The sequence below is a fragment of the Mobula hypostoma genome, chromosome 5 (assembly GCF_963921235.1).
Source record: "Mobula hypostoma chromosome 5, sMobHyp1.1, whole genome shotgun sequence".
NCBI classification, from domain to species: Eukaryota; Metazoa; Chordata; class Chondrichthyes; order Myliobatiformes; family Myliobatidae; genus Mobula; species Mobula hypostoma.
Window position 1 is genome coordinate 73,949,093 of NC_086101.1, and position 24,468 is coordinate 73,973,560.

The 24,468-nt window shown below is 42.5% G+C and overlaps 1 protein-coding gene across 8 annotated transcripts in view; it reads right to left on the bottom strand.

The window, feature by feature from the left end:
• tfcp2l1 (transcription factor CP2-like 1) overlaps positions 1–24,468 on the bottom strand; it is a 63,815-nt gene that overhangs the window by 32,521 nt on the left and 6,826 nt on the right. For 4 of the 8 annotated variants that reach the window (XM_063048552.1, XM_063048551.1, XM_063048556.1 and 1 more), the window contains exons 2-8: positions 19,949–20,100; positions 14,884–14,960; positions 8,957–9,062; positions 4,680–4,786; positions 4,121–4,273; positions 2,756–2,866; positions 162–250 (exon numbers count right to left, since the gene is read on the bottom strand). In XM_063048552.1, coding sequence (XP_062904622.1) covers positions 162–250; positions 2,756–2,866; positions 4,121–4,273; positions 4,680–4,786; positions 8,957–9,062; positions 14,884–14,960; positions 19,949–20,100 — 795 coding nt within the window. Of the gene's footprint in view, positions 1–161; positions 251–2,755; positions 2,867–4,120; positions 4,274–4,679; positions 4,787–8,956; positions 9,063–14,883; positions 14,961–15,565; positions 16,554–18,748; positions 19,176–19,948; positions 20,101–21,994; positions 22,159–24,468 lie in introns of those variants that run through there. The other 4 variants (XM_063048558.1, XM_063048557.1, XM_063048553.1 and 1 more) reach the window with 4 other exon arrangements.

Sequence of the window (24,468 nt, forward strand, 5' to 3'; positions counted from 1 at the left end):
GTTCTATTTTTACTTCTCCAGTCCTGACCATCGTTCAGTAAATTATTCATTATGGTCAGATTACTTAGATGAGGTCATTACATCATGCAGCTTTGCACTACAATTATTCACTGCCAAGACAGTGAGAGCTGTGATGCTGTAGAATATGGTACAGTACATACCCTTCATAGACACTGAAGCCAACAGGCAGAGTATTACAGCCCACGGAAGAATTACAGTTAAAGTACGGGGAATCAGGCCAAGGGGAACACTGCAGTGGAGAACAGTTCAGTCAGTACGTCTCACAACGCTTCTTTGCATTCATATTTTTTGTCACAGTAAATCAAATAGCTTTACACAGAAAGTGATGAGTGACTGTTACCACTGCTTCAATTTGTTTTTGTACAAAGACAGGTAAAACTTTAAAATGAATAAAAGATATTAAGAACTTAAAAGGCACAGGCTTAAAAGTGGGAGAAGCTGAAGTCAAAGTGCAAAAATATATTGTAAACTTGGTATAAATAAGAAATCAGGATATGATGGCAAAGAGCTAATGCAGAATCAGCGAAATAATACTGGTCAGGCTGAAGTAACATTTCCTGCCCTACTTATAGAGGTAGAGAGGTGTGAAGACATGAGATGAGAGACTTCCATTATGAGGAAGGAGAGATCATTGAAAGAGGTAACTCTTTACAAGTCATAGTGACGTACATCGCGAGCAACTAAATTAAGTGAGCAGTTTTGAGGCCCCATATCTGAGAAAGGGTGTTCTGGCACTGGGTAGGGTCCAGAGGAGGTTTACAAGAGTGATCCCAGGAATTAAAGGATTGGCATACAAGGGGTTTTGATGGCTCTGGACCAGTACATGCAGGAGTTTAGAAGAATGGGGGGGGGGGGGAAATCTCATTAAAACCTACCAAATATTGAAAGACCTAGACAGAGTGGACATGGAGAAGATATTTCCTATAGATAGAGGGTCTAGCCTAGAGGACACAATCTCTAAATAGAATTTCATCCCTCTGGAACAGAGATGATTTAAAACTTCTTTAGCCAGAGGATGGTGAACCTATGAAATTCATTGCCACAAATGGCTGTGGAGGTCAAGTCGAGCATAGTTAAAGAGCAGGTTGATAGGTTCTTGAATGGGGTTAAGAGGGAACATAAATCAGCCACAAATAAATGAAGAAGACTCAACGGGCCAAATAGCCCGATCCTGTTCCTATATCATGTGGTCTTATAAGTGGTTGCCAAACTGAAGAGGGAAGTTTTAGTGAGGTACCATCCACTTTTTTTTTTAGCCAGTACAGGCATACTGGCCTCTCTCTACAACGTACAATACAGGCCATCCATAAGCCTGACCTATGGACACATCTACGTGCCATCATATTATTAAATTCAAAATCCTGTCCTGCTGTATGTATATGTACATGTTCTTGTTTCTACGAATGGCAGAACAAGTTTCTCCTCTCTCCACATTTAGTCATCGCTCTTCCTTGTCAGTCCAGAATGCTTTTGATGTTATTGATTATAGTACTGTGGAAGTACAATGACCATATTGAGTGGGGTTTTTTTTTGTATTTCCCAATGTATGCCCAAAATTGACTGTATAAAAAGGAATCTGTTTGGTACCCAGGTACGTGTGTCAGCCTAACACTGAATAACCAGAGGAGGAAGAAAATTCAACATCTCCAATTTAAAATGAAAAGATACAATCTTTAAATTTTAATTACTTTATCATCAGAAATCACTTCAACAACCCAAAAAATAAATTGCTATGCCTCGTACAAGAGGATTTTAAAAAAAAATTTACAGTGACCACCCTCTGTCCACCGTTGGTTAATATAAAACTCCAGTACTTAAACAAACCAGATCATTAATTTCTGGAATGTTAGCAAAGATGAATGGGTTCAAGAATTAACTGATTATACTTTTGGACAAGCACTTATACCACTGAGATTGGTTAATGTATTAAAGGGACCCTCATTGCTAAAACATAATGCTGGCCAAATGTCAAAGTTTCAAATGTTTTTCCTCTTGGAAACTGACTCAAAAGAAATGCCATGATTCTTTACTTAACCTCATACACATCACCTTGGCAATGACTTAAAAGACCGTATGATAGAGGAATAGAATTAGGCCATTCGGGCCATTGAGTCTTCTCCATCAGTCAATCATGGGCAAAACATTTCCCTCTCAACCCCATTCTCCTGCCTTTTCCCCAGAACTTTTGATGCCCTGACTAATCAGGAGCCCATGAATGTCAACTTAAAACATGTCTAATGTGGGGAAAATGAGACAAGCTTGGGATTGGATCACAGGTCAGCATAAACGACAGCACAAGTGTAAATATATCTCTGCTCTTTAACTTCCGAACACAACAACACATTAAGACATGTCAGTTTAATGTGCCATCAACAGAATGATACTTCAAGCTCTATATAGGCAATATGATTCAGTTTTCAAAAGACATTTATTAATCACATTCCAAAAAGAACCCAACCATGCTGATGTTGTTAGGAATGTACTTTCTTTAAAAACACTTGGAAGCAGAAAAATAAATTAACTAAAAAGTTCCAAATCAACGAATAAGCAGAAATACATAAATCTGTATTTATCTTCCTGATGCAACCGTGAACATAGAACATACAAGTCTACCAATAATCATTGACTTCTGTTAACTTTAACATTCAGAGAAGCTTCCAAGTTAGTGGTACGTATGCATTTGTGTCTTCATTTAATAGCTTCAACATTCTGATCCAAGCAAGAAACATCTGACCTCTGCAAGGATTGTCGTTTCAAATGACTGTTGATACTTTTCTCTCTCCTGGATTGTACGTTTTTCTATCTTTTCCCGGTCAGTCTTCTGTTTTCGATCAGCACCCTTAGGCTTTAAAAACATACATGCCCATCACAATCACCGCAAAGCTTTGGAGAAAGCAAGTCAAATTAATTCATGCAAACATTGAATCAAGCACCAGATCCACAATAAATTTTAAAAATCAGCATTTTCAGTAACTTTGCTTTAAAATGGTTTGAAAGAACAATTAGAAATGAAAGAATGGTATGTCAGATAGTGAGGTAAAGTAAATTTATAACAGGATTAACTCATTGGTCCAGCAGATATATATATTGTTTTAAATACACACTTGGGGAATTTCATCTCGGTTGTTAAATGTGTGTGAGAATACCACCTGCAAGCCAAGACAACCCTTCACCAAAATGCCTCCTCCTTCTTCCCCAAACTGTTCCTTGGAAACTGACTCAAATTCCCTGCAGGAGATAGAACCAATCACCAACATCCTTTCAGCAGAAGTGACAAATTGCTCTTCTGTACGTTGTAAATATCAGATATATTTAGGTTTTTCAAGACAGTGACACTTCCAGAAGATCCAATTGTGCCAAATAGCCCCTACTCTAAAACTCATCACTGTTAAGTGTTAATTGGAAGTAAGCATAGTTCCAAGATCTTAATTGTATCGGACACAGCAGATATTGTGGCTGTATACCATTCCAATTATTAATTACAGTATATTAAAAAAAAGGAATCTTTTTACTTAACAAGTTCTGCTTCTTGCTCATCAGCTTGTTCTGACACTACCTCTCCACTTTTTGTAAATGGCTCTATTGGCAGTAAATTCACACCCTGCCGTAATGTCATCATGGAGGATATATAGGCACCTGAAAATCCACACTCAATCATTTTATTAACATTTTCTTCCACACCACCATCAGACTTCTGAATGCTCCATGATTCCATTAACATTAGCTCAGTGTTCCTTTATTTCTGTACTTTTTTCTTGGTAATTAATTGTAATTTTTTGTCTTTGCAAAAAAAATATACAATTTTCATGCCACCTAAATCAGTGATAACAAAAAGGGTAATTACACTTACATATTGGGATGTTCCCACAACCAATGATCTCACTTTAAGGACTCTTTATCTCATGTTCTCATTAATTTATTTATATTTGCATAGTTTATTGTCTTCTGTGCTCTTGTTCTTTCATTGATCCTGTTTGCAGTTTCGATTCTATAGATTTCCCGCAGGAAAAAGAACCTCAGGGTTGTATGTGGTGACACGCATGTGCTCAGATAATAAATTTTACTTGGAACTTTTGAAATTAAAATGCCGATTCCATACCTTAAACACTTTGATCTGGCAGCTGCCAGAGTGGAGGTGCTCTGTATATTCACCGTTCTCGTTTTGTTTGAACGTGTCAATCTGAATTCTGAATGGAACTCCTTTCTCCCCACCATGTTTCCTGGGAGTGAACTCAGTACTGATGCAATGGACCTAAAACAAATAGTTAAAACACTTGCAAACATTCACCTGTCTTGCACTGTGTTGGCGAGGCCACATGCTGGAAACCACATTTATTTCTTTACACCTGCTGTCAGACAGATACACTGGTTAACCATGGAAAAAGCTGGCCAGATCAAAGAGATATTCTTGTTTTGAAAAGGAAGTAGGATAATGGCTGGCAGACAAGAAAACAAAGAATGAAAGGTGCAGAGGCCAAAAGTAACAACGAGCAAAACAAGTGGAATAGCAAGTTCAGAAATGTGGGAAAAGGCTGAATAATTAAACTTCAAGCAGAAAGTGTGGGCTCTTCCTGTGCCTTGCCAGCAAACGATCCCTACAACCACTTGCGTTGCATCAGAGGCTACGGTGCATCATGGCAGTGAGACAGTTACTCTACCTGAACAAAGACTGAAGTCCTTTTGGTGGGTTCCCAGAGAAACTCAACACAGTTTAGCTGCAGTGGATCTGCCCAAGGTTCCAGGATGCCAACCGACAGAGGCAAGTCTGTGAAAAGTTCCATTTTACAAAAGACTCAAGACTTTTATCCCCCACAGCACCATGTGTGATTGATTTCACTTCTTCAGCAAAGACAAATTAAAGGAGGCCCATGCAAGACTATGGGTTACGGAGGAGTGGGGCCAGATGGGATTCAAGTCATTAACCTAACAAACTTAGAGACTGCAGAACAATCCGCCCCCCCCACCACCTCCTCCCCACCCCCGAGGAATTAAGAGTCATAGATCCTTTGAGTTACACAGCACAGAACAGGTATTTTAGCCCAACTCACCCACGTGTCAGGCAGGCTCCTCCCAGTCTCCACCCAGCTACAGGAGTCATCTGCCACTCATTTCCAACACATCACCTGCAGCCTATTTAAACCCTTGTTCACGCATTGAACCAGCCACCCTCAACCAGCCTGCAGTTACCTTGTTGTGTTAAATATTGGATCTTTGTTGTATTATGGACCCTCATGGATTGCTATTTTGCAGTTTATTATTAATGTTATCACTCACCGCTGAATCAGTTCTGCTGCTCTCCATTCAGGTCAACAATTCCTGACCCCATGTCGATCAAGCTGCCCAACTCAGCTGGCTGCATGTGTCTCTATTTGGCCCATATTCCCCTAAACTCTGCTATCCATGTAACTATCCAAATGTCCTTTAAATGTCATAATTGGATGCACTTCAACTCCTTCCTCTGGCAGCTCATTCCATACACTCACTGCCTTCTCTGCTAAAAAGTAGGCCCTTATGTCCCTTCTAAATATTTTCCTCTCATTTTAAAACTCTTCCTTCTGGTTTACCCCTGCGCTGGGTCACAGACTGGCTAATCACCTTATCAATGCCCCTCAAGGTTTTATGAAGCTCTATAAGCAGAGCAGCGTGGTGGCATACCAGTTAACACAACACTATTTCAGCACCAGCAAGCCAGGTAAATCCCTGATGCTGTCTGTAAGGAAGTTCTCCCCGTGACCATGTGGGTTTCCTCCAGGTGCTCTGGTTTCCTCCCACTTTGCAAAACCGTGTGGGTTCAGAATCAAAGTCAGGTTCATTATCACTGACATAAGTTATGAAATTTGCCAAATTAGCAGCAGCAGTACAATGCAATACATGATAATACAGGAAGAAAAATAAGCTGATCAATTAAAGTATATATGTGTATATGTTAAATAGATTAAAAATAGTGCAAAAACAGAATAACAGATTTAAAAAGTGAGGTAGTGTTCATGGGTTCAATATCCATTTAGGAATCAGATGGCAGCGGGGAAGAAGTTGTTCCCGAATCGCTGAGTGTGTGCCTTCAGGCTTCTGTACCTCCTACCTGATGGTGACAGTGAGAAAAGGGCATGCTCTGGGTGCTGGAGGTCCTTAATAATGGACACTGCCTTTCTGAGACACCACTCCCTAAAGATGTCCTAGGTACTTTGTAGGCTAGTACCCAAGATGAAGCACACTAGGTTTATGACCTTCTGCAGTTTCTTTCGGTCCTGTGCAGTAGCCCCTCCATACCAGACAGTGATGCAGCCTGTCAGAATGCTCTCCACCGTACAACTACAGAAGTTTTTGAGTGTATTTGTTGACATGCCAAATATCTTCAAACTCCTAATAAAGTATAGCTGCTGTCTTGCCTTCTTTATAACTACATCGATATGTTGGGACCAGGTTAGATCCTCAGAGATCTTGACACCCAGGAACTTGAAGCTGCTCACTCTCTCCACTTCTGATCCCTCTATGAGGATTGGTATGTGTTCCTTCACCTTACCGTCCCTGAAGTCCATAATCAGCTCTTTCATCTTACTGACGTTGAGTGCCAGGTTGTTGCTGCAACACCACTCCACTAGTTGGCATATCTCACTCCTGTATGCCCTCTTGTCACCACCTGAGATTCTACCAACAATGTTTGTACCTTCAGCAAATTTATAGATGGTATTTGAGCAATGCCTAGCCACACAGTCATGGGTATAGAGGGAGTAGAGCAGTGGGCTAAGCACACACCCCTGAGGTGTGCCAGTGTTGATAGTCAGTGAGGAAGAGATATCATTACCAATCCGCACAGATTATGGTTTTCTGGTTAGGAGGTCGAGGATCCATTTGCAGAGGAAGGTACAGAGGGCCAGGATCTGTAGCTTATTGATCAGGACAGTGGGGATGATGGTGTTAAGCACTGAACTATAGGTGTTTATATTGTCCAGGTAATCTGTGTGTGAGGAGTCATTGAGATTGTGTCTGCCATAGACCCATTGTGGCAATAAGCAAATTGCAGTGGTTCCAGGTCCTTGTTGAGGCAGGAGTTGATGCTAGCCATGACCAACCTCTCAAAGCATTTCATCACCACAGATGTAAATGCTACTCTGTGCTACACACAAAATACCATAGGAACGCAGCAGGCCAGGCAGCATCTATGGAGAAGAGTATAGTCGACATTTTGGGCCAAGACCCTTCATCAGGACTGGATAACTGGTTGATTTTCTCTTGTTTACTACTGGGCAATAGTCAATAAGGCAGCTCACACTACTCTTCTTCGGCACTAGTATAATTGTTGCCTTTTTGAAGCAGGTGGAAACTTCTGCCCGTAGCAGTGAGAGGTTAAAAATGTCCTTGAATACTCCCGCCAGTTGGTTGGCACAAGCTTTCAGAGCCGTACTAGGTACTCCATCAGGGCCTGCTGCCTTGCGAGAGTTCACCTTCCTGAAAGACAGCCTGACATCGGCCTCTGAGACAGAGATCACAGGGTCACTGGGCGCAGCAGGGATCTTGACAGCTGTAGTTAAATTATCCCTTTCAAAGTGGGCATAGGAGGAGCTGAGCTGGTCTGGTGGTGAAGTATTGCTGCCATTCATGCAGCGTTTGTAGGTTAATTGGTCACATGGGTGTAATTCAGGTCACATTCTCGACATCTTCAGGGAGCAACGTCTCAGAAAGGCAGCATCCATTATTAAGGACCCCCACCACCCAGGCCGTGCCCTTTTCTCACTGTTACCATCAGGTAGGAGGTACAGAAGCCTGAAGGCACACACTCAGCAATTCAGGAACAGCTTCTTCCCCTCTGCCATCCGATTCCTAAATGGACACTGAACCCATGAACACTAGCTCACTTTTTTTAATATATATTATTTGTTTTTTGCACGATTTTTAATCTATTTAATATATGTATACTGTAAATGATTATTTTTTTTCTCTTCTATATTATGTATTGCATTGAACTGCTGCTGCCAAGTTAACAAATTTCATGACACATGACACAATAAACCTGATTCTGATTTATTGCTTACTTATGTTTCATTTATTTATTGAGATACACTACAGGGTAGGCTTTTCCAGCCCTTCAAACCACACTGCTCAGCAATCCCCCAATTTAATCTTAGCCTTCATCACGGGACAATTTACAATGCCCAACAACCTACCTAACCAGCAATTCTTTGGACTGTGGGAGGAAACCCACACAATGTACAAACTCCTTACATGCAGCGGTGGGATCTGAATCCGTGTCACCTGTACTGTGCTAACCACTGTGTTATTTATATTATTATTATTTTCTCTTTTTATTTGCACTGTTTGTTTGCCAGCATACAATTCCCACAACCACTTCACATTGCTCCAGTGTACATGGAGGTGAGGCATTCACCACACCTAAACAAAGACACGAGTTCTCGTGCTGGGATCCCAGAGAAATCCACACCAGTTGGGTGGGGTCTTCCACAGATTCTAAGGTATTTCTTGTATTTGCCCACCAGAAAACAAATCTCAGGGTTGTACACAGTGACGTACATGTACTTGGATAAAAAATTTTCTTTGAACCTTGAACTGGACATTGCAGGCTCTTTGGGCTGCAGGGCCGGTTGCCCTGGTGTATCTCTAAACAAAGATAAACACCCCTTCGCCCACAGTCCCAGCCTATCCAATGCCTCCTTACAACCTAAGGCCTCCAGTCCTCGTAACAGGCTCTTTTGTTGGTGAGGAGGACAATTTTAAAATCTGAACTTCCTGTGGCCTCTTTCAGGTAAGTGTTCAAAATCCAGAGCCTAAAATGGCTGAAGGCGATATCATCTGACTGTTCTGGTAAGGCTGATTCAGGTTACCTAGATGTGACCTGCTCTCAGCTCCCTGCAGCGGAGTGACTCCCACGCGCTGCCCCACAAGTTACCCTTAAGCGACAAGTAGTACTACTGCTCACCCAGATCCAGAATGCGATCTCCAGGCCGATTCCACCTCCAGCCCTCCAGCTGCTGGCGCTCAGTGTACTGCAAGCGCCGGTCGTGAAAAACCACACGGATAATGCTCTGTAAGACAAATGGAAGTTACGAGGCAGAAATGGGACTCAGCACTTGCCACAGGGCTGCATGCCTGGATGATTACTGAGTCAGCACACATACGACATAGCCTGTCTGTGGCATGACCCCACTCGGTGTTGGGCTGGGGCAGAGAGATGTATACCCTGTATGCCCAAATCTAATAACACATATAAGTGGCAGTTTGCAGAGTACGCACTTTGTGGTTTAGATCCGTTAGTCTTGCGAGACCATGGATCTGCGCCTGGAAAGTCTTCACTCTCCAGGGCGCAGGCCTGGGCAAGGTTGTATAAAAGACCAGCAGTTGCCCCTGCTGCAAGTTTCCCCTCTCCATGAGACCAATGTTGTCCAAGGGAAGGGCATTAGGACCCATACAGCTTGGCACCAGTGTCATCGCAGAGCAATGTGTGATTAAGTGCCTTGCCCAAGGACACAACACGTTCCCTCGGCTGGATCTCGAACTCACGACCTTCAGGTCGCTAGTCCAATGCCTTAACCACTTGGCCACGTGCCCACATGGTTTAGAGTACCGTTTAATTTTTATCCGTCATTTATACTTTGCGTAGTTTGGAGATATTTGAGGGAGAGGTTATACCCAGATACGTCAGTCGTGATGGCACTGATTAAGGTCAAGCAATGTCAGGCCAAGAACCCTGATGACCCAATCCAACCTTTGATCCTGATTATGAATATCTATAAGCCTCTCACACCTGGGGACGGGGAGGGGAAAGAGAGAGGGAAGCAGAGCATTTTCTCAGAGTTGCCCTCATTTAAAGTCACCTGTGGGAATTCAGAATTCCGGCACAAGCTCAAGGAAATGATTGAAATTCACCAGATGCACCCTGAAAATATGTGTGTTGGTAAAACCGAAGTGCCCGAGGAATATGTGGGGCAGTCTGACCAGGGGGCGTGGGGGCAGGATGGGCCACGGCAACTACTGGGAACACCAGCAATGGAGAGAGATATCGATTCTTTAAAATGGGAATTCAGGCAGCAACAGGAGAAAGTCAGAGTAACTGGGGAACAACAGTGTCAGTAGTTCAGAGAGCTGGCAAGGCAGCCATGGATGATGCAGAACGCAAATATCAAGCGTATGAATAGTATTCAGGGTTGGATAATCCAGGGAGGGATGACCCAGTCTTCCTGAAAATGCTGAAGGATGGCCTGAGCTCAGCACATCAGAAGTTTTAGATTTGGGGATACCGGAGGTGGAAGAGAAGTTGTGAAGTGGGTGAAGTGGATGGAGTGAATGTAGCTGCTATGACATCACAGATAACCTGCTTTGTGCGCCAACGACAAGGTCACTCAGCAAGGAACTGCTGGAATAGACATGAAAGGGTAAAGGAGATGATTTGTTACAGCTCTGGCCTCTCGGGCCATGGTTGGGGGCAGAGCCCTGAGAAGAGGGGGAGGGGGAGTGTGAGAATGGCTCAGCAAGCAGGCAGGGTCCACAGCAGCGCCCTCTTTATCTGATCTGACTGCTGACCAGATTATAGAGCTGGTGAAGTCAGGCACACAGCTGGCACCAGTGATGGTCATTCATGGATGTGCACAAGAGGTTTATTAAGGGGCTGGCAATATAAAATGAAATTGAACATACGGCCGTCAGTATCGATAGCTGATCTCCCCTTACCCGTGACTGGAGAGACGATTTGCATTACCAGTGCAGGAGGTGAAACAATGAGGGCGGAGAGGAGTCAGCCCCAGGTTGTTGAGATTGAGGAGTGCAGCTTCTATAGGTTTTTGGGTGTGTCCAAGCAATAAAAGTACTATCCGAGGGATAGACACACTGAGTAAGGAAATGGAGAAATAACACAGACAAGACAGGAACAGCGAACATGTGATCAAAGAGCAGACAATATCACTCACTGAGAGACAGCAGCCCCAAGCAGAGACAGGAGACAGGGCAATGATCAGGAATCACATCAGGAAGCCCCAGGGTAGGGGCCCCAGCACAGACAAGAGCTGTTACAAGCAGTGCAGCTGCCTGCAGAGGCAGCAGCAGTTAAAGTAAAGGCTCACCACAACGGGGATAATAAGGAGCAGAAAGGGAATGATTGGGCAGACGCAAGTGCAAGGAGGGCAGCGGAAGAACAAGAAGCAACAGAAATTACAAATGTACAGGAAGAAACTACAACTGCCAATTTAGTAGGATTCTGTGGAGAAGTGAAGAACCAGGGTAATACATTGAGAGATCAAACAAAGCAGTAACAACAGGGAGAATCAGAAGGAAACAAGATAGTCCTCCCACAGCCAGGTAACCAAGTCATGGTAAGGGAGCAGCCTGAAAAGACAGGTTTCCCTCCCAGGTAGATAGGGCCACAGGCGGTGGTCCAGACGAATGGCACCTGAGTTTGCGTGCAGTCCTGGTGAGGCAGTCAGTGGAAACACTGGACCCTGGTTAAACCATATGACTCACCTTCTTATCGCCCTCACGGACAGAGCGAGAGATCAAGTGTACTCCGTACACTTAGAGAACCTAAGTGATGATCACCAGCTGAATGCCTCAGTTCTGACTGCACCTGATGGAAGGAGATTCACAGCAAACGCAAATGCAGAAGACACTGAGGGAGCGTGGCAGCAAGCTGTGAATGGTGCGTTAAAGAGTAACAGTAACTGTACTCTTTAATGAAGGCTAAATCTTGAAGAGGATTAGTCGTACAGATCAGAACAGGAAGATATTGGGGAAAATCGAAGGGATGGGATCTGAGTTACAGCAGAGATAGCCGGTTCCACAACTTCAATGACATGGCAGACTAAGAAAGAAAGAATACACACAGACTCAGCAGGCAGTCACCCCAGCCGTAACTCCTACGACTGAGTGGCTATGCACAGTTCCAACACCACATACAACTTTGCTGTTGGCGTCACAGTTGGGGGCCAAATCAAAGGTGGTGACGAATCAGCAGACAGAAAGGATATTGAAAATTTGGCTGAGTGGTATCATAATAACATCCTCTCACTCAATGTCAGCAAGAGGGCAAGCAGCTGACTATTGACTCCAAGAAAGGGAAACCAGAGGACCATGAGCCAGTCCTCATCAGAAGATCAGAGGTGGAGGGGGCTAGTAACTTTAAATTCCTGGGTGTTACTATTTCAGAGACCCAGCACGCAAATGCAAGTTGGAAGAAACCACAGCAGCACCTCTACTTCCTCAGGAGTCTGTGGAGATTGAGCATGACATCTAAAACTTTGACAAACTTCTATAGATACGTAGTGGAAAGTGTGTTGCATCGTGGCCTGCTACGGAAACACCAATGCTTTTGAAAGGAAAATCCTACAAAAGGTAGTGGATTCAGCCCAGTACACCATAGGTAAAACCCTCCTAACCATTGAGCACAGCTACAAAAAATGGTGTAGCAGGAAAGCAGCATCCATCATCAGAGATCCCCACCACCCAGGCCATGCTCTTTTCTCACTGCTGCCATCAGGTAAAAGGTACTAGTGCTACCAGATTCAACAACAGTTACCATCCCTCAATCATCAGGCTCTTGAACAAAAAGGATAACTATCTGCCCAACCATTGAGATGTCCCAACAACCAATGGTCTCTCTTTCAAGGACTCTTTATCTCATGTTCTCATTATTTATTGCTATTTATTTATATTTGCACAGTTTGTTGTCTTCTGCACGCTGGTTGATCTTTCATTGATCCTATTATAGTTACTATTCTATAGATTTGCTGAGAACGGCCACAGAAAATGGATGTCAGAGTTGAATATGGTGACGTTACTGTACTTTGATAAAATTTATTTTGAACTTTGAATAGGGAGTGAATACAGGTGGGCTGGGTCCTTTTAGTGGTTGGGCAAGTGATCGAATGGACAGTCAGGGAGAGGTCCTTGCAGCCATTCAAATAGAGACCACCCCCACCCCTCCCACATCAATGAAAGGGTCTGAGAGACCAGTTTGTCACATCATTCTGATGATCTTTTGTCATGGCATGGAGTGTGAACTGTTGCCTGTGAGCCTGATACAGTTACCTTGCTGGTGCCCCTGACCAGAGAGTAACCACTGACAACCACTGCTGAGTTTTAGCTACCAGAGAATGAAGGGGTGAAGATAAAGAATGTGATTAAACTGCAATAGTCCAGCAGGGAAGGAGGCACCAGGCATCTGAATGAGAAAGCTGCATTTTAAAGACTGTTGGTCAAACTTCTGGAACAATCTCTGCTTCGAGTCTTAGAGCCATTACGGATGATAGTGTAGATGCACATGGTAAATGATAGGGATTGTGGAAGGGGGTCTGAAGTATAGGGCATTTTTGTGGCCCCACTTGATTAGATCTTCCTTAAGGTTTGGCCTTTCCTGGAACAAATCTAGTTTCGTCCCAGAGGCCCAGAGGAGGGACTAGCAAATATTAATTTCAAAAGCAACCAGTCTTCAGATCTGAATGTCGATTATAGATCGAATTTAAAATGCTGCTCAGAATAGCCTTTCTGGAGCTGCAGATTAAGGCTGACTGCAAACCAGGAATGATCTATTGACCTGATTTATAGATGAATGCAGCTCAGAGGCAGCAGTGATTAATATTCATTCTGGGTGTCTGGAGTGTTGGTGTAAAGATCTAGGTGCTTGAAAACTATATGTAGTTCAAAGGAAGCACTGTAGATACATTGTAACTATAGAATTGTCTTAACATATAAAAATGTTAAGCAATGTTGGGACAGTGAGCCTCTACCAACAGTGACTCCAATGATGCCTACTTGTTGTGATGAATAAAGACTTCTATATCCACCCAAGATGGGCTACAGCTGGAGATAACGTGAAAAACTCGCCCAGGTTAGAGGACTCTGGCAAGCTATTGTTGGTAGCCTATGATGGGTTTAACCTAACCTTATATTGTTGAGGGTACAACTTCATTTCTTGTCAGGACATCCAGATCAGGGAACAAAGGATAGAAATATTTAAAATGTACAAAGCAGGAAGGATGCAAGGAAAATATAAGAATCCAAGTACCTCACAGTAGTCATTATATAAAATAACAGCAAGAATAGGCCACACGACCATTCCAGCTTGTTCTACCATTCAACAAGTTCATGGCTTGTGTTTTTCCTCTCAATGCCATTTTCTTCATTCCTCACTATTTTTCAATTCTTCCAATATCCAAAGATCTATCAGGTTACCCTTGTGCAAAACTAGTGATCATCTCTGTAGCTCTTGGTTTTGAGATATCTACTGTTTGGCACACTTTGACTGAATAAGTGGCCCATTTCAGATCCTAGAACTGAAGTGATGGCACAATTTTGATACTGGAACCCCTAATTCTAGATTTCTCATCCAAGGGAAACATTCCTCATTATATCTTTTATTAACACTTTAAGAATCGTTTATACCTCAATTTCACTTCTGATTCTTGAAATTATTGTGATCTAGAGACCTACCTGCCTAATCTCTTCTGGTATGATGATTCAGCCATTTCTCAGTCAGTAAGAATGTAAGATCACAATGTTATAGAGGAGACAACAGAATGGTGGATTCTTTAGATTATGGAATGACATTTCTAGTAAACGCAATAATAATGTACATCTGATACATTTCAGAAATAGATGGACTTACTGTAAAGGATTTTAATTCCTAAATTAATGGTTAGGGGCAAGTGGAAGAGAAATAATGGACTGGGACACCATCTAACAGAACAATTAACAGTTGAATTGTTGCTCAAGGTAAAGTTCAAATACAGATTGGCAAGTGTCAAGTATGTTAAATGGAAGCAGATGTAATCTGGCACAATGCAGTCCCAGGATTACACAGATGGTGCTTTCTACACTTGAAGATCAATTGCATTTTCCCAATGCGGGAAAATATCTTACCTTTACGTATTTTCCAAATATTTCTTGACTGTCTTCCAGTTTTTTGTTGTCAACCATACGGATTTCGTAGGATTGGCCTGGTTGATACGAAGGCAAAATTTTGGTACACTCAACCCTTTAATTAGAAATGACTTAATTCAACTAATCCAATAATTCAATTTACTTAAATATAGAAAATAATTTTGATGTTTATCAATTCAAATTAAAATTTAACTTTATTAAGTGCAAAAGCCAACTTTGACTTATCAACAATAACCACTTTTTTCATGACACAGATCTTTAATGAATAAAGCACATCTGGATAATTTCAGAACCAATATAGGTTGGATGTGGTATCATGGTCTCACTCACAGCTGGAATAGATTCCACATTCAACAGTGCTGTGATTTATATTGGTAGGGATTGGGGTTAACGCTAACCACTTTTTCCTCTAACAAAGCACTCTAACAAACATTCCCATAAATAAATATTATCCAGAATCCCTGTCTGATCTATAGGCTCTTACTCACCTCTCCTGCTGTAACTTTCTTACTGGATCCAGCTTAGCTTCTCATTATATACTATCCATCCCTTTACAATACTGCCTCACAGACTAGATTATTTCAGGACAAGACAACACTTCTTATTTTCTTAAGATAAGTTAACTTTACATATACAAGTTATATGTTTTACGCACACTCACCCTCAAAATTCAAGCAAGTCCATAATTCGTCAATTACCCTTTATAAGAACGTCTTTTGATAGTTGTTCGAACTGAGAGGATCTTGGAATCAACAGTTCTTACTGCTGCCCGACAATTGCAGCTTCTTTTCATCCTCTCCTGCACAATTCTTTATTCACTTCAGGAATGGTTGGCTGCTCCCACAATTCTTGTTTGGTTTTAAAAAAACAAAACACTTTCGAAAGTCCTCAGTGCTGTTTCAGTCCCTCCCCATCGTTTAACCCAGAAACGATCAAAATTCAACATTTCTGTTAACTCTTATGTTCTGGGGTAAAGGATTCCCGCACAAACTCAGTAACACTTCAATGTGTAGGTATCCGATTGTCAACAGAAAATGGATGCCACACATTTGGCAACATGCAGGCAAACAGAAATACTTGACATGTCCGCTTGAAACAGTACACATTTTCATAATCAAACAAACCAGTTATTTTCAATTAAAAAGAGCAATGTTACTAATTATGACATAAAAATTAACTAGCTAATTATTTTAATTCAAAGACATTTCCAATTTCATTCAATGCAAACTTTAAACTTTGCTATAGGCAGATTATTCAATATATTAAAAATTGATTTAATAGTTCAAAAGTAAACATAATACTGGCTGACAGTGCGAGATTTTCATTCTTGTAGCTGCATTGCCTCAACATTTTTCATTGGTATTTTAAACTAAAGGCAGGCTAGACCCAGAAATAATATACTGACTTCAATGAGACTGTCCACATTTGTCATTAATGACCTAATATGCAATGACCCTTTCGATGTATATCCCTCCTAGGATGGGAGGTAGGGGAGGAGGGTAAACAGCCGGAAGTCGTGGTCCTTATCAATACCAGTGACATGGGTAGGAGGAGGGATGAGCTCCTGTTGGATAATGATCCGGAGAACCGAGTTCAAATCCCAGCACACGAGTGAGGGAATTTAAATGCAGTTAAATAAATAAATAAATCTGCAATCAAAAACAAAGAACTAGTATCAGTAATGGTGACCACAAATCTCCTGGACTGTCACAAAATTCCAACTGGTTCACTTAAGTCCACAAGGCCTGAAATCTGTTGTGGTGACCCAGTCGTGGTTAGGTGCCATTCCTCGTCCACTGCAACTTGCCTGATTCTTCACAGCCCTTTAGAACACACTACCAAGCCAGTTGGTTACATCTAAACTTCTAGTATCAGGGAGGACCTTCAGGCCAGCAACCCTGCAGCTCCCTATAGCCATTTCAATAGAAGTGCAGAGATGGGATATTAGTGCTGACCTGGCCAGCAAGGCACCTTATCATAAAACTGGCAACTTTCAAACAGCTGGGCAAGGGATTAAGAAGTCTCAGAAGGAACTGGGAGCCACGGTAGCATAGAGGTTAGCACTACGCTATTTCAGCTCAGGGTGTCGTAGTTCAGAGTTCAATCCCAGCATCCTCTGTAAGGAGTCACTGTACATCTTTCCCGTGGAATGTGTGAGCTTTCCCCAGGTGCTCTGGTTTCCTCCCACAGTCAGAAGACGTACTGGATCGGTTAATTGGTCACTGTAAATTGTCCCGTGATTGGGTTAGAGTTAAATGGGGGGGGGGGTTGCTGGGCGGTGCAGCTCAAAAATAAACTAACAAATAAACTCGATTACAAATATCGCACGAGTGAGTGCAGACAGGGTGAAGAGTAGAAAGCAGGTATAGGCAGAAAGGGTTTAGATTCCTGGAGCACGGGGACCTGCACAATTTGGATGGTGCCACGGGAGCAAAGAGGTTAGCGCAACGCTATAACAGCTCGGCCTCAAGAATTCAGAGTTCAATTCTGACGTCATCTGTGAGGAGTCTCTGTACGTCCTCCCTGTGGAATGCGTGGGTTTCCTCCAGGTCCTTCCCCCCCCCCCACCAACAGTACAAAGTTAGTAGGTTAATTGGTCATTGTACATTGTCCCGTGATTAGTTTGGGGTTAAAATGAGGCTTGCTGGGGGGTGCCGTTCACAGGGTTGGAAGGTCCTGTCCCATGTTGTATCTTTAAATAAATTAATAAGCAAGGCTGGGATTATCATACGGCCGTGGGCAGGTTTTCTGTTACCCGGGGGAAAAGGTTTAAACTAACGGCAGGGCAGAATATCAACCCAAGCACAGATGCTGAAGGAAGTGAGTCAAAGCTGAAAATGGAAGGCAGGGTATTTGTAAGTATAGAAGCCAGATGGAAGGAAGGCTGGCTGGAAAGGTGATGACAAAAACGATTTTGGCAAAGCTTAGTAACTAATCTTCAAAACAAGGAAGTAAGAATATGGCAAATATTCTAAACATACAAATATACACAAGGAAGTATGTTATTCTGGTGATTACCAAAGAGAAGCAAAACAAAAATCTTCACATTCTTGGATTCCTGATTTTCAAATAATAATGAGCGGAAACCGAGAGGCTGGGCAGTGAACAGAGCAGGGAAAGAGGCTTCCAATGTTGTTCTGGTGAGGGAAAATGATGGGATGGAAACATTATCACAGTGATACATTCTGAAAACACTGAATGACTACAGCCTAACTACCCTGAAATCACCAATACAAAAGCTGCTAGAAAAGAAATTGGGGTGCATGGGGGGTGGGGGTGGATATTTCTTGGAAAGGCACAATTCACCCAAAGAGCGAAGGCTTCAAGGCGGTAAACCAGTAGCTAGAAAGTGGGACAAGCTTTGCTAATGGCCACCCACAGGATGGAAAAAGTGATCTCCTCCTGTGCTATGCTAGGAATTCTAAGGAACGCACCAACGTGGACAGCACGTTTAACTGATACTGCAGGCATTTCTCAGGTGTGTGCTTCACTGGCTCAGGTAAACAAGCAGGTAACAGTCTAGATAAGGAACACCCACATCTTGCCATTAATGGGTGCGTTGTCTGTGCAGGAATCCATGACATACAATTATCTTGAACAGGATAACAGTGTCTCAGAGAAGATGCAACATTAGGAGGAAATATTAAGAAAACAATCAGGGCAGGAAATTCTAAATTTTAAATGTACATCTAAACGGGACATCTGCTGCACTCTACTGAAGTCACTGGAGCTGAACTTCCAAGGCAGAGTTCAACCGGCACAAGCCACTCCATCACATGTTCAGCATGTATTACAGTGGATGAATTAACATCTTAAATTTAAATTTCACATGTAACTTTCTCACCTGTAACCTCCATAGTCTTCATTGGTTGAATCTACAATGCCTGAAGCTCTCTACCTCGTTAAATCAGCCCGAGTTTCACGCAACATTTTTTTGTTTTTAGGTTGTGCATAAGAATTTCAGCTCCTTCTCGTCTAAAGAACTTCACCGAGGTTTACTCTCCACAGTAACCTCAGCTGCTGGTATTTGTATCAAGGGCTGCTTGGGTTGCCCAAAGGCAATGCAAATCTGTGTAAGTTACGAGTGGGTTCAGATGTCCAAAAGTAATAATCGCTTCAGTCTTCAGGGTAGCATTGCTCAATGGAGAGGAATGTAATTGGTGCTATCAGTTCAAAGTTCATTGGGTTAAAACCTCAAAGGAATGTCCATAGCAGAGCGTTTTAACCCTACTTTCAGTTACATTTTAGGTCACAGAATGACATGGAGCGGTCTGCAGAAAAACACAACATATACAGTATTCCTCAGTAAAACCCTTTCCCATTTTGCCTTTCTTTCTCGCTTCTTGTGCTGGAGCAGAATTTCCAAACATCAAAATTTCTGGCATTTTAAAAAAATATATATATATATATTTTTTTTTTTAAAAACAGACGCTGTGGAGTGGGAATTCGACTGAACAGCACTGTGTCTGCTGACCAATTCTGATCTCATCAGAATTCCACACGCTCTCTCTTTGCGATTGGATTTATTGTCCATAATTCAGGAATTAGACCATTGCGAGGGTTTATTGTTCAATTTGCCTGGGCTGATAAGTTATTGAAGAATTTGAAAAGCTGCATCCAATGCTCATAATCACCCCACCTTTTGACCAATCTGAAATTCTAGTCCATAACCCACTCTGAGTCCCAATCCCAACCCCAACCTGTACACCCTCCAAACATTTCACTGCCTAACAATAGAGAGACCTAGAAAGAACCAACGGTTGATCAGTTTGGGAACACAAGGTCTGATTACCCTTCATACATTACCCACTGGCTCCAACATACTCCAGTCAATTGGATATTTTGGCATACGAACAGACTGATGACATTAGGAAAACGGATTGCAGCCGTAAACTCACCAGTAGAAACAAGGAACACCATGGCAAAAGATATCAACAAACTTAATAGTCCCATCGCAAACAGCGTCGCTATAGAGAGCCAACATGAGAGGTAGGGCGAGGGAGAGAATGGATAAAAAAAAATAGTAACTGCTCAGTTTTGATACCTTGGTTGAGATAGGTCAGAGTTTCTTCATGCAGTTTGACTGCTGGTGATGTGGCTGCACACAGCACGTACTGGAATCGCAGCAGCTTGGCCTCATTTCTTGGTGAGGGATTTGACTCCTCGTGTTTAAAAACTGGCAATGTAAGGACATCGCTGAAATGCAGGAGAAGTATTAATTTAAAAACTCACAGCTTACCCAACCAACTACGTTCCAATTTTTCATATTGCATTCAACATAGTAGCATTAGAAGATGAAGATCATTTCACACCTTTGCCTCATCACCATCAGGATGCAAAAGGAAAAGACAAAAGGAAAAAACCTTACAGTCAGACAGACATTTTCCAACTTCTGAGTGATCCAAATTGCTTTATGGCCAGCAAAAGCCATGAACAGAGGGATCTTCAGGGTCAAAGTCCATAGGTGTCTCCAAGTTACTGCACTTGTTGATAGGATGGTTAAGAAGGCTCATCATATGTTGGCCTTCTTTAGTCAGGGGGATTTAGTTCAAGAGCCATGAGGTAATGTTGCAGCTGTATAAAACCCTGGTTAGACCGCAGATGGAGTATTGTGTTCGATTCTGGTCACCTCATTATAGAAAGTGTATGGAAGCTTTGGACAGGGTGCAGAGGAGATTTACAAGGATGCTGCCTGGATTAGGGAGAATGTCTTATGAGGAATAGTTGAGCGAGCCAGGGACTTTCTCTTTGGAGAGAAGGAGGATGAGAGGAGACTAGATAGAGGTGTATCAGATGGTAAGAGGCATGGATAGAGCAGACAGGAAGTCCCTTTGTTGCAGGGTGGCAATAGCCAATGCAAGAGGAAATACTTTTAAGATGTTTGTGGGAAAATATAGGGGGATGAGAGAGAGAGAGAGAGAGAGAGAGAGAGAGAGAGATTTTATCATATACAGACAGTGGTAAGTGAATGGAAAACACTGCCAGAGGAAGATACATTATGGAGACTCTTAAAAAGGCACACGGACAAAAGAAAAATGGAGGGCAATATGGGAGAAAAGGATTAGATTGATCTTGAAACAGGTTAAAAAGGCTGAAGTGTCATATTGTTCTAAAGCTCAGCACATCAAGGGAACCAACCTCTCCTCCATGGACTCTGTCTAGGATTCTTACTGCATTAGTAAGTAGGCAGCATAATCAAAGATCCCATCCACCACAATTATTCTCCTTTGCCCCTTCTCATTGAGTAGAAAGTACAAAATCCTGTAAGCACACACCACCAGCTCCAACCCCAGTGCTGCAGCTTCTACCCCGCTGTTGAATGAGATGGACTCTTGATTTCACAATCTACCTCATTGTGACTTTGTACTGCCCTTTCTCTGTTTACACTTTACTCTGTATTGTTATTGTTTTACCTGGTTCTTCCTCAATGCACTGTGTAATGATTTGATCTGTATAAACAGTATGCAAGACAACCTTTTCACTGTATCTCTGTACATATGACAATAATAAACCAATTTACCACATACTAAGTTACTATCATTGTCAAGATTTTACCCTCCTGAGAGATAATGTTTTAAAAGTTCATTCATAACGATAACATCTATTCTTAATATGCATAGAATTCTTCGGTTGTTACATGCCAAGTTCTATGACGTAGGCGATCATGGTCTTTCCATGACCATCATTGTTCTGTGCAACTTTTTCTACAGAAATAGTTGCTGTGGCCTTCTTCTAGGCCGTGTCTTTACAAGACGGGTGAGCACCACCCCCCCCCCCACCCCAGCTATTATCAATACTCTTCAGAGATTGTCTGCCTGGCGTCAGTGGTCGCATAACCAGGACTTGTGATATGCACCAGCTGCTCATACGACCATCCACCACCGGCTCCCATGGCTTCATATAACCCTGATCTGGGGTGGAGGGGGGGGGGGGAGCTTAAGCGAGTGCTACACCTTGTCCAAGGGTGACCTGCAGGCTAGAGGAGGGAAGGAACACCTTTAACTTCCTTTGGCAGTGACGTATCTTCACCTCACCACCCACTGCATAGAATTAGAAGAGCAAAAACAATAGGTATGGAAAACATACTCACAAAGGCTTGCCACGTTCCCGCATGCTTATATTCAGAAATTAATTTGAATGAACAAAGACCTACAATGCATGGATTCTAAACACCGGTATAGACCTGGGGACTGAAGTGCCGGATTCTGACTGGCAAACCGAATGGAATTCTATACAGCACGTGACTCGTTGTTCAAACACACAGTTAATGGTCACTTCTGATATTTGCTGTTTTTTTGTTTTCCTAAGAGTAGCAAAGCACTTTAAACAAGAGATGATAAGCAAGTCTAAGTCCTAACTAGATCTGATGCACAAACACGAGAACATCTGCAGATGCTAGAAATCAGAGAACACACACAAAATGCTGGAGGAACTCAGCAGGCCAGGAAGCACAAGGAAAAAAGTGCGGTTGACATATCGGGCTGAAACCCTTCAGCAGGACCTGACGCACTGAAGCTAAAGCTTCAGGGAGTATCAAAGAACCAAAATGAGACACTAAGCGAAGGCTGGTGTAGGCTAAAAGGCTGATCCCTCATCTGACTATTGCTTTACACTCTGAACCAGGATTTTACGGAATTGACCTTCTTCGTGCTCCTTGTGCTGTTGTCAGCTGAGATCATCTTCCACTATGTTTTGCAACAGGTAAAGATATTTCTGTCGCTTACAACAGGTATTAATGATTGACTTGTGTTTGTGGAATGATTGAAAACTCAGTGTTTCCAACAATCCACTCAATCACTGTGAAATCTGAAATTCAGAATTCAATCCCACCCTGCCACTAACGGACCGAAGTGCCAGAAACCGACCAGCACACCGAATGGAATTCTATGTGACAAGTGTGTAAGATACCAATTTCTCAATCTGTGGCAATTTTACATGTTCTGCATAATGTTCATAGTACCACCAAGTTATTTATTTTTCATAATAAGTTATAATACTTTTAAAATTTATCTTATTGAGATACAGTACAGAATAGGCCCTTCGAGAGCTGTTCCAAGCTGCAATACCCCAATTTTAATCATATCCTAAATGGGGGGTAGTTTATAATGACCAGTTAACTTCCCAACCAGTACACCTTTGGACAGTGGGTGGAAACCGGAGCACCTAGAGAAAGCCCACACAGTCATGGGGAGAGTGTTGAAACTGCTTATAGGCAGTGGCAGGAAATGGCTTGATAAAATCTTCAAGCCTACTTTTTAAATGTATGAAACATTATAAAATGGTAATTGCAGTCTCTGGGACCAGGAAAAGGCAAAGGTGACCCAAACACGGTGACTCGGTGCATGGAGGGATATGGGGAGAAGGCAGGAGACTGGGGCTGAGGGGGAAAATGGATCAGCCATGATGAAATGGCAGAGCAGACTCAATGGGACAAATGGCCTATTTCTGCTCCTGTATCTTATGGTCTTATGGACACATGCAAAGGTTCCAGATGAGTGAACTAAGGGGCAAAGATAGCAAAGATCACAAGGAAGGAAAGAAAAGGATCATTCCAATCTATCTATCACACTTGCTTTTGTTTTGCTGTTTCAGGTAAACCTAATTGGATGCTGATACAGCTTAAAAACTCCTGCTCCATGGAGGGAGTTACAAATCACCTCAATACTTCTCACAGGAAAATCGAAAATGCCGACACTAGTTACACTGCACGCATCTTAGATTCTAATTGTTTGTAAAGGAGAGCTCAGTGTGACACTTTGTCAGCTAAATGCTACTAAGAATAGCATCTCCAAACTTGTAATATATCAGATCCTTAAAATCAGTAAAGGCTTTAAAGGAATAAAGCTGGCCACTTTGACATCCCCAGAATAGGATTCCACTGTGGTCATTCTGGACTTGCAGAAGAGGTGCCCAAAACAGCCAGAGGGTGTCCTCTGCTCCATTCTCACAAATGAAGTACACTGCTGCCTGTGAGGAGTTTGTCTGTTTTCCCTGCAAGTGTGTGGGTTTCCTCCAGGTACACTGGTTTCCTCCCACAATCCAAAGACATATCGGACGGAAGGTTAATTGAATTGGTCATTGTAAATTGTCCCGTGATTAGGCTAGGGTTAAATTGGGGGGGTTGCTAGGCAGCATGGCTCAAAGGGCCAGAAGGGCCTGTTCCTGCTGCATCTCAACAAAAAAAATAAACCATATCTGAATTTCAGAACCACTTTAAAATGGAAAGAGAAAGGGGCAATGAAAACCAATTTACAAGGAAATTATTACCAGTATTCAAAAACCCACCCATCCCTCACCCATGCAAGAGCCCATGGCTCCACCTTTGGTTTGAAGGAAGTGGGAGGAGCCCAGGGTGAAATGATTAAGAGTGAGAGACATTTCCACCTGACGGAGGGGAACAAGTTGGGTCTGTTGTCCAGAAAGAAGCAGAGAGCTTTAAGGCCCTCCTATTGGAGGATGGGGGTATAGAGGGACTGGACTGTGTGTGTTGTTTTTTCTCCTGCTTGTAGTTCCACGTTAAAGTCACCAGCTGAACTGGATTGCAAAGAGTCTACTTTCAAGTCA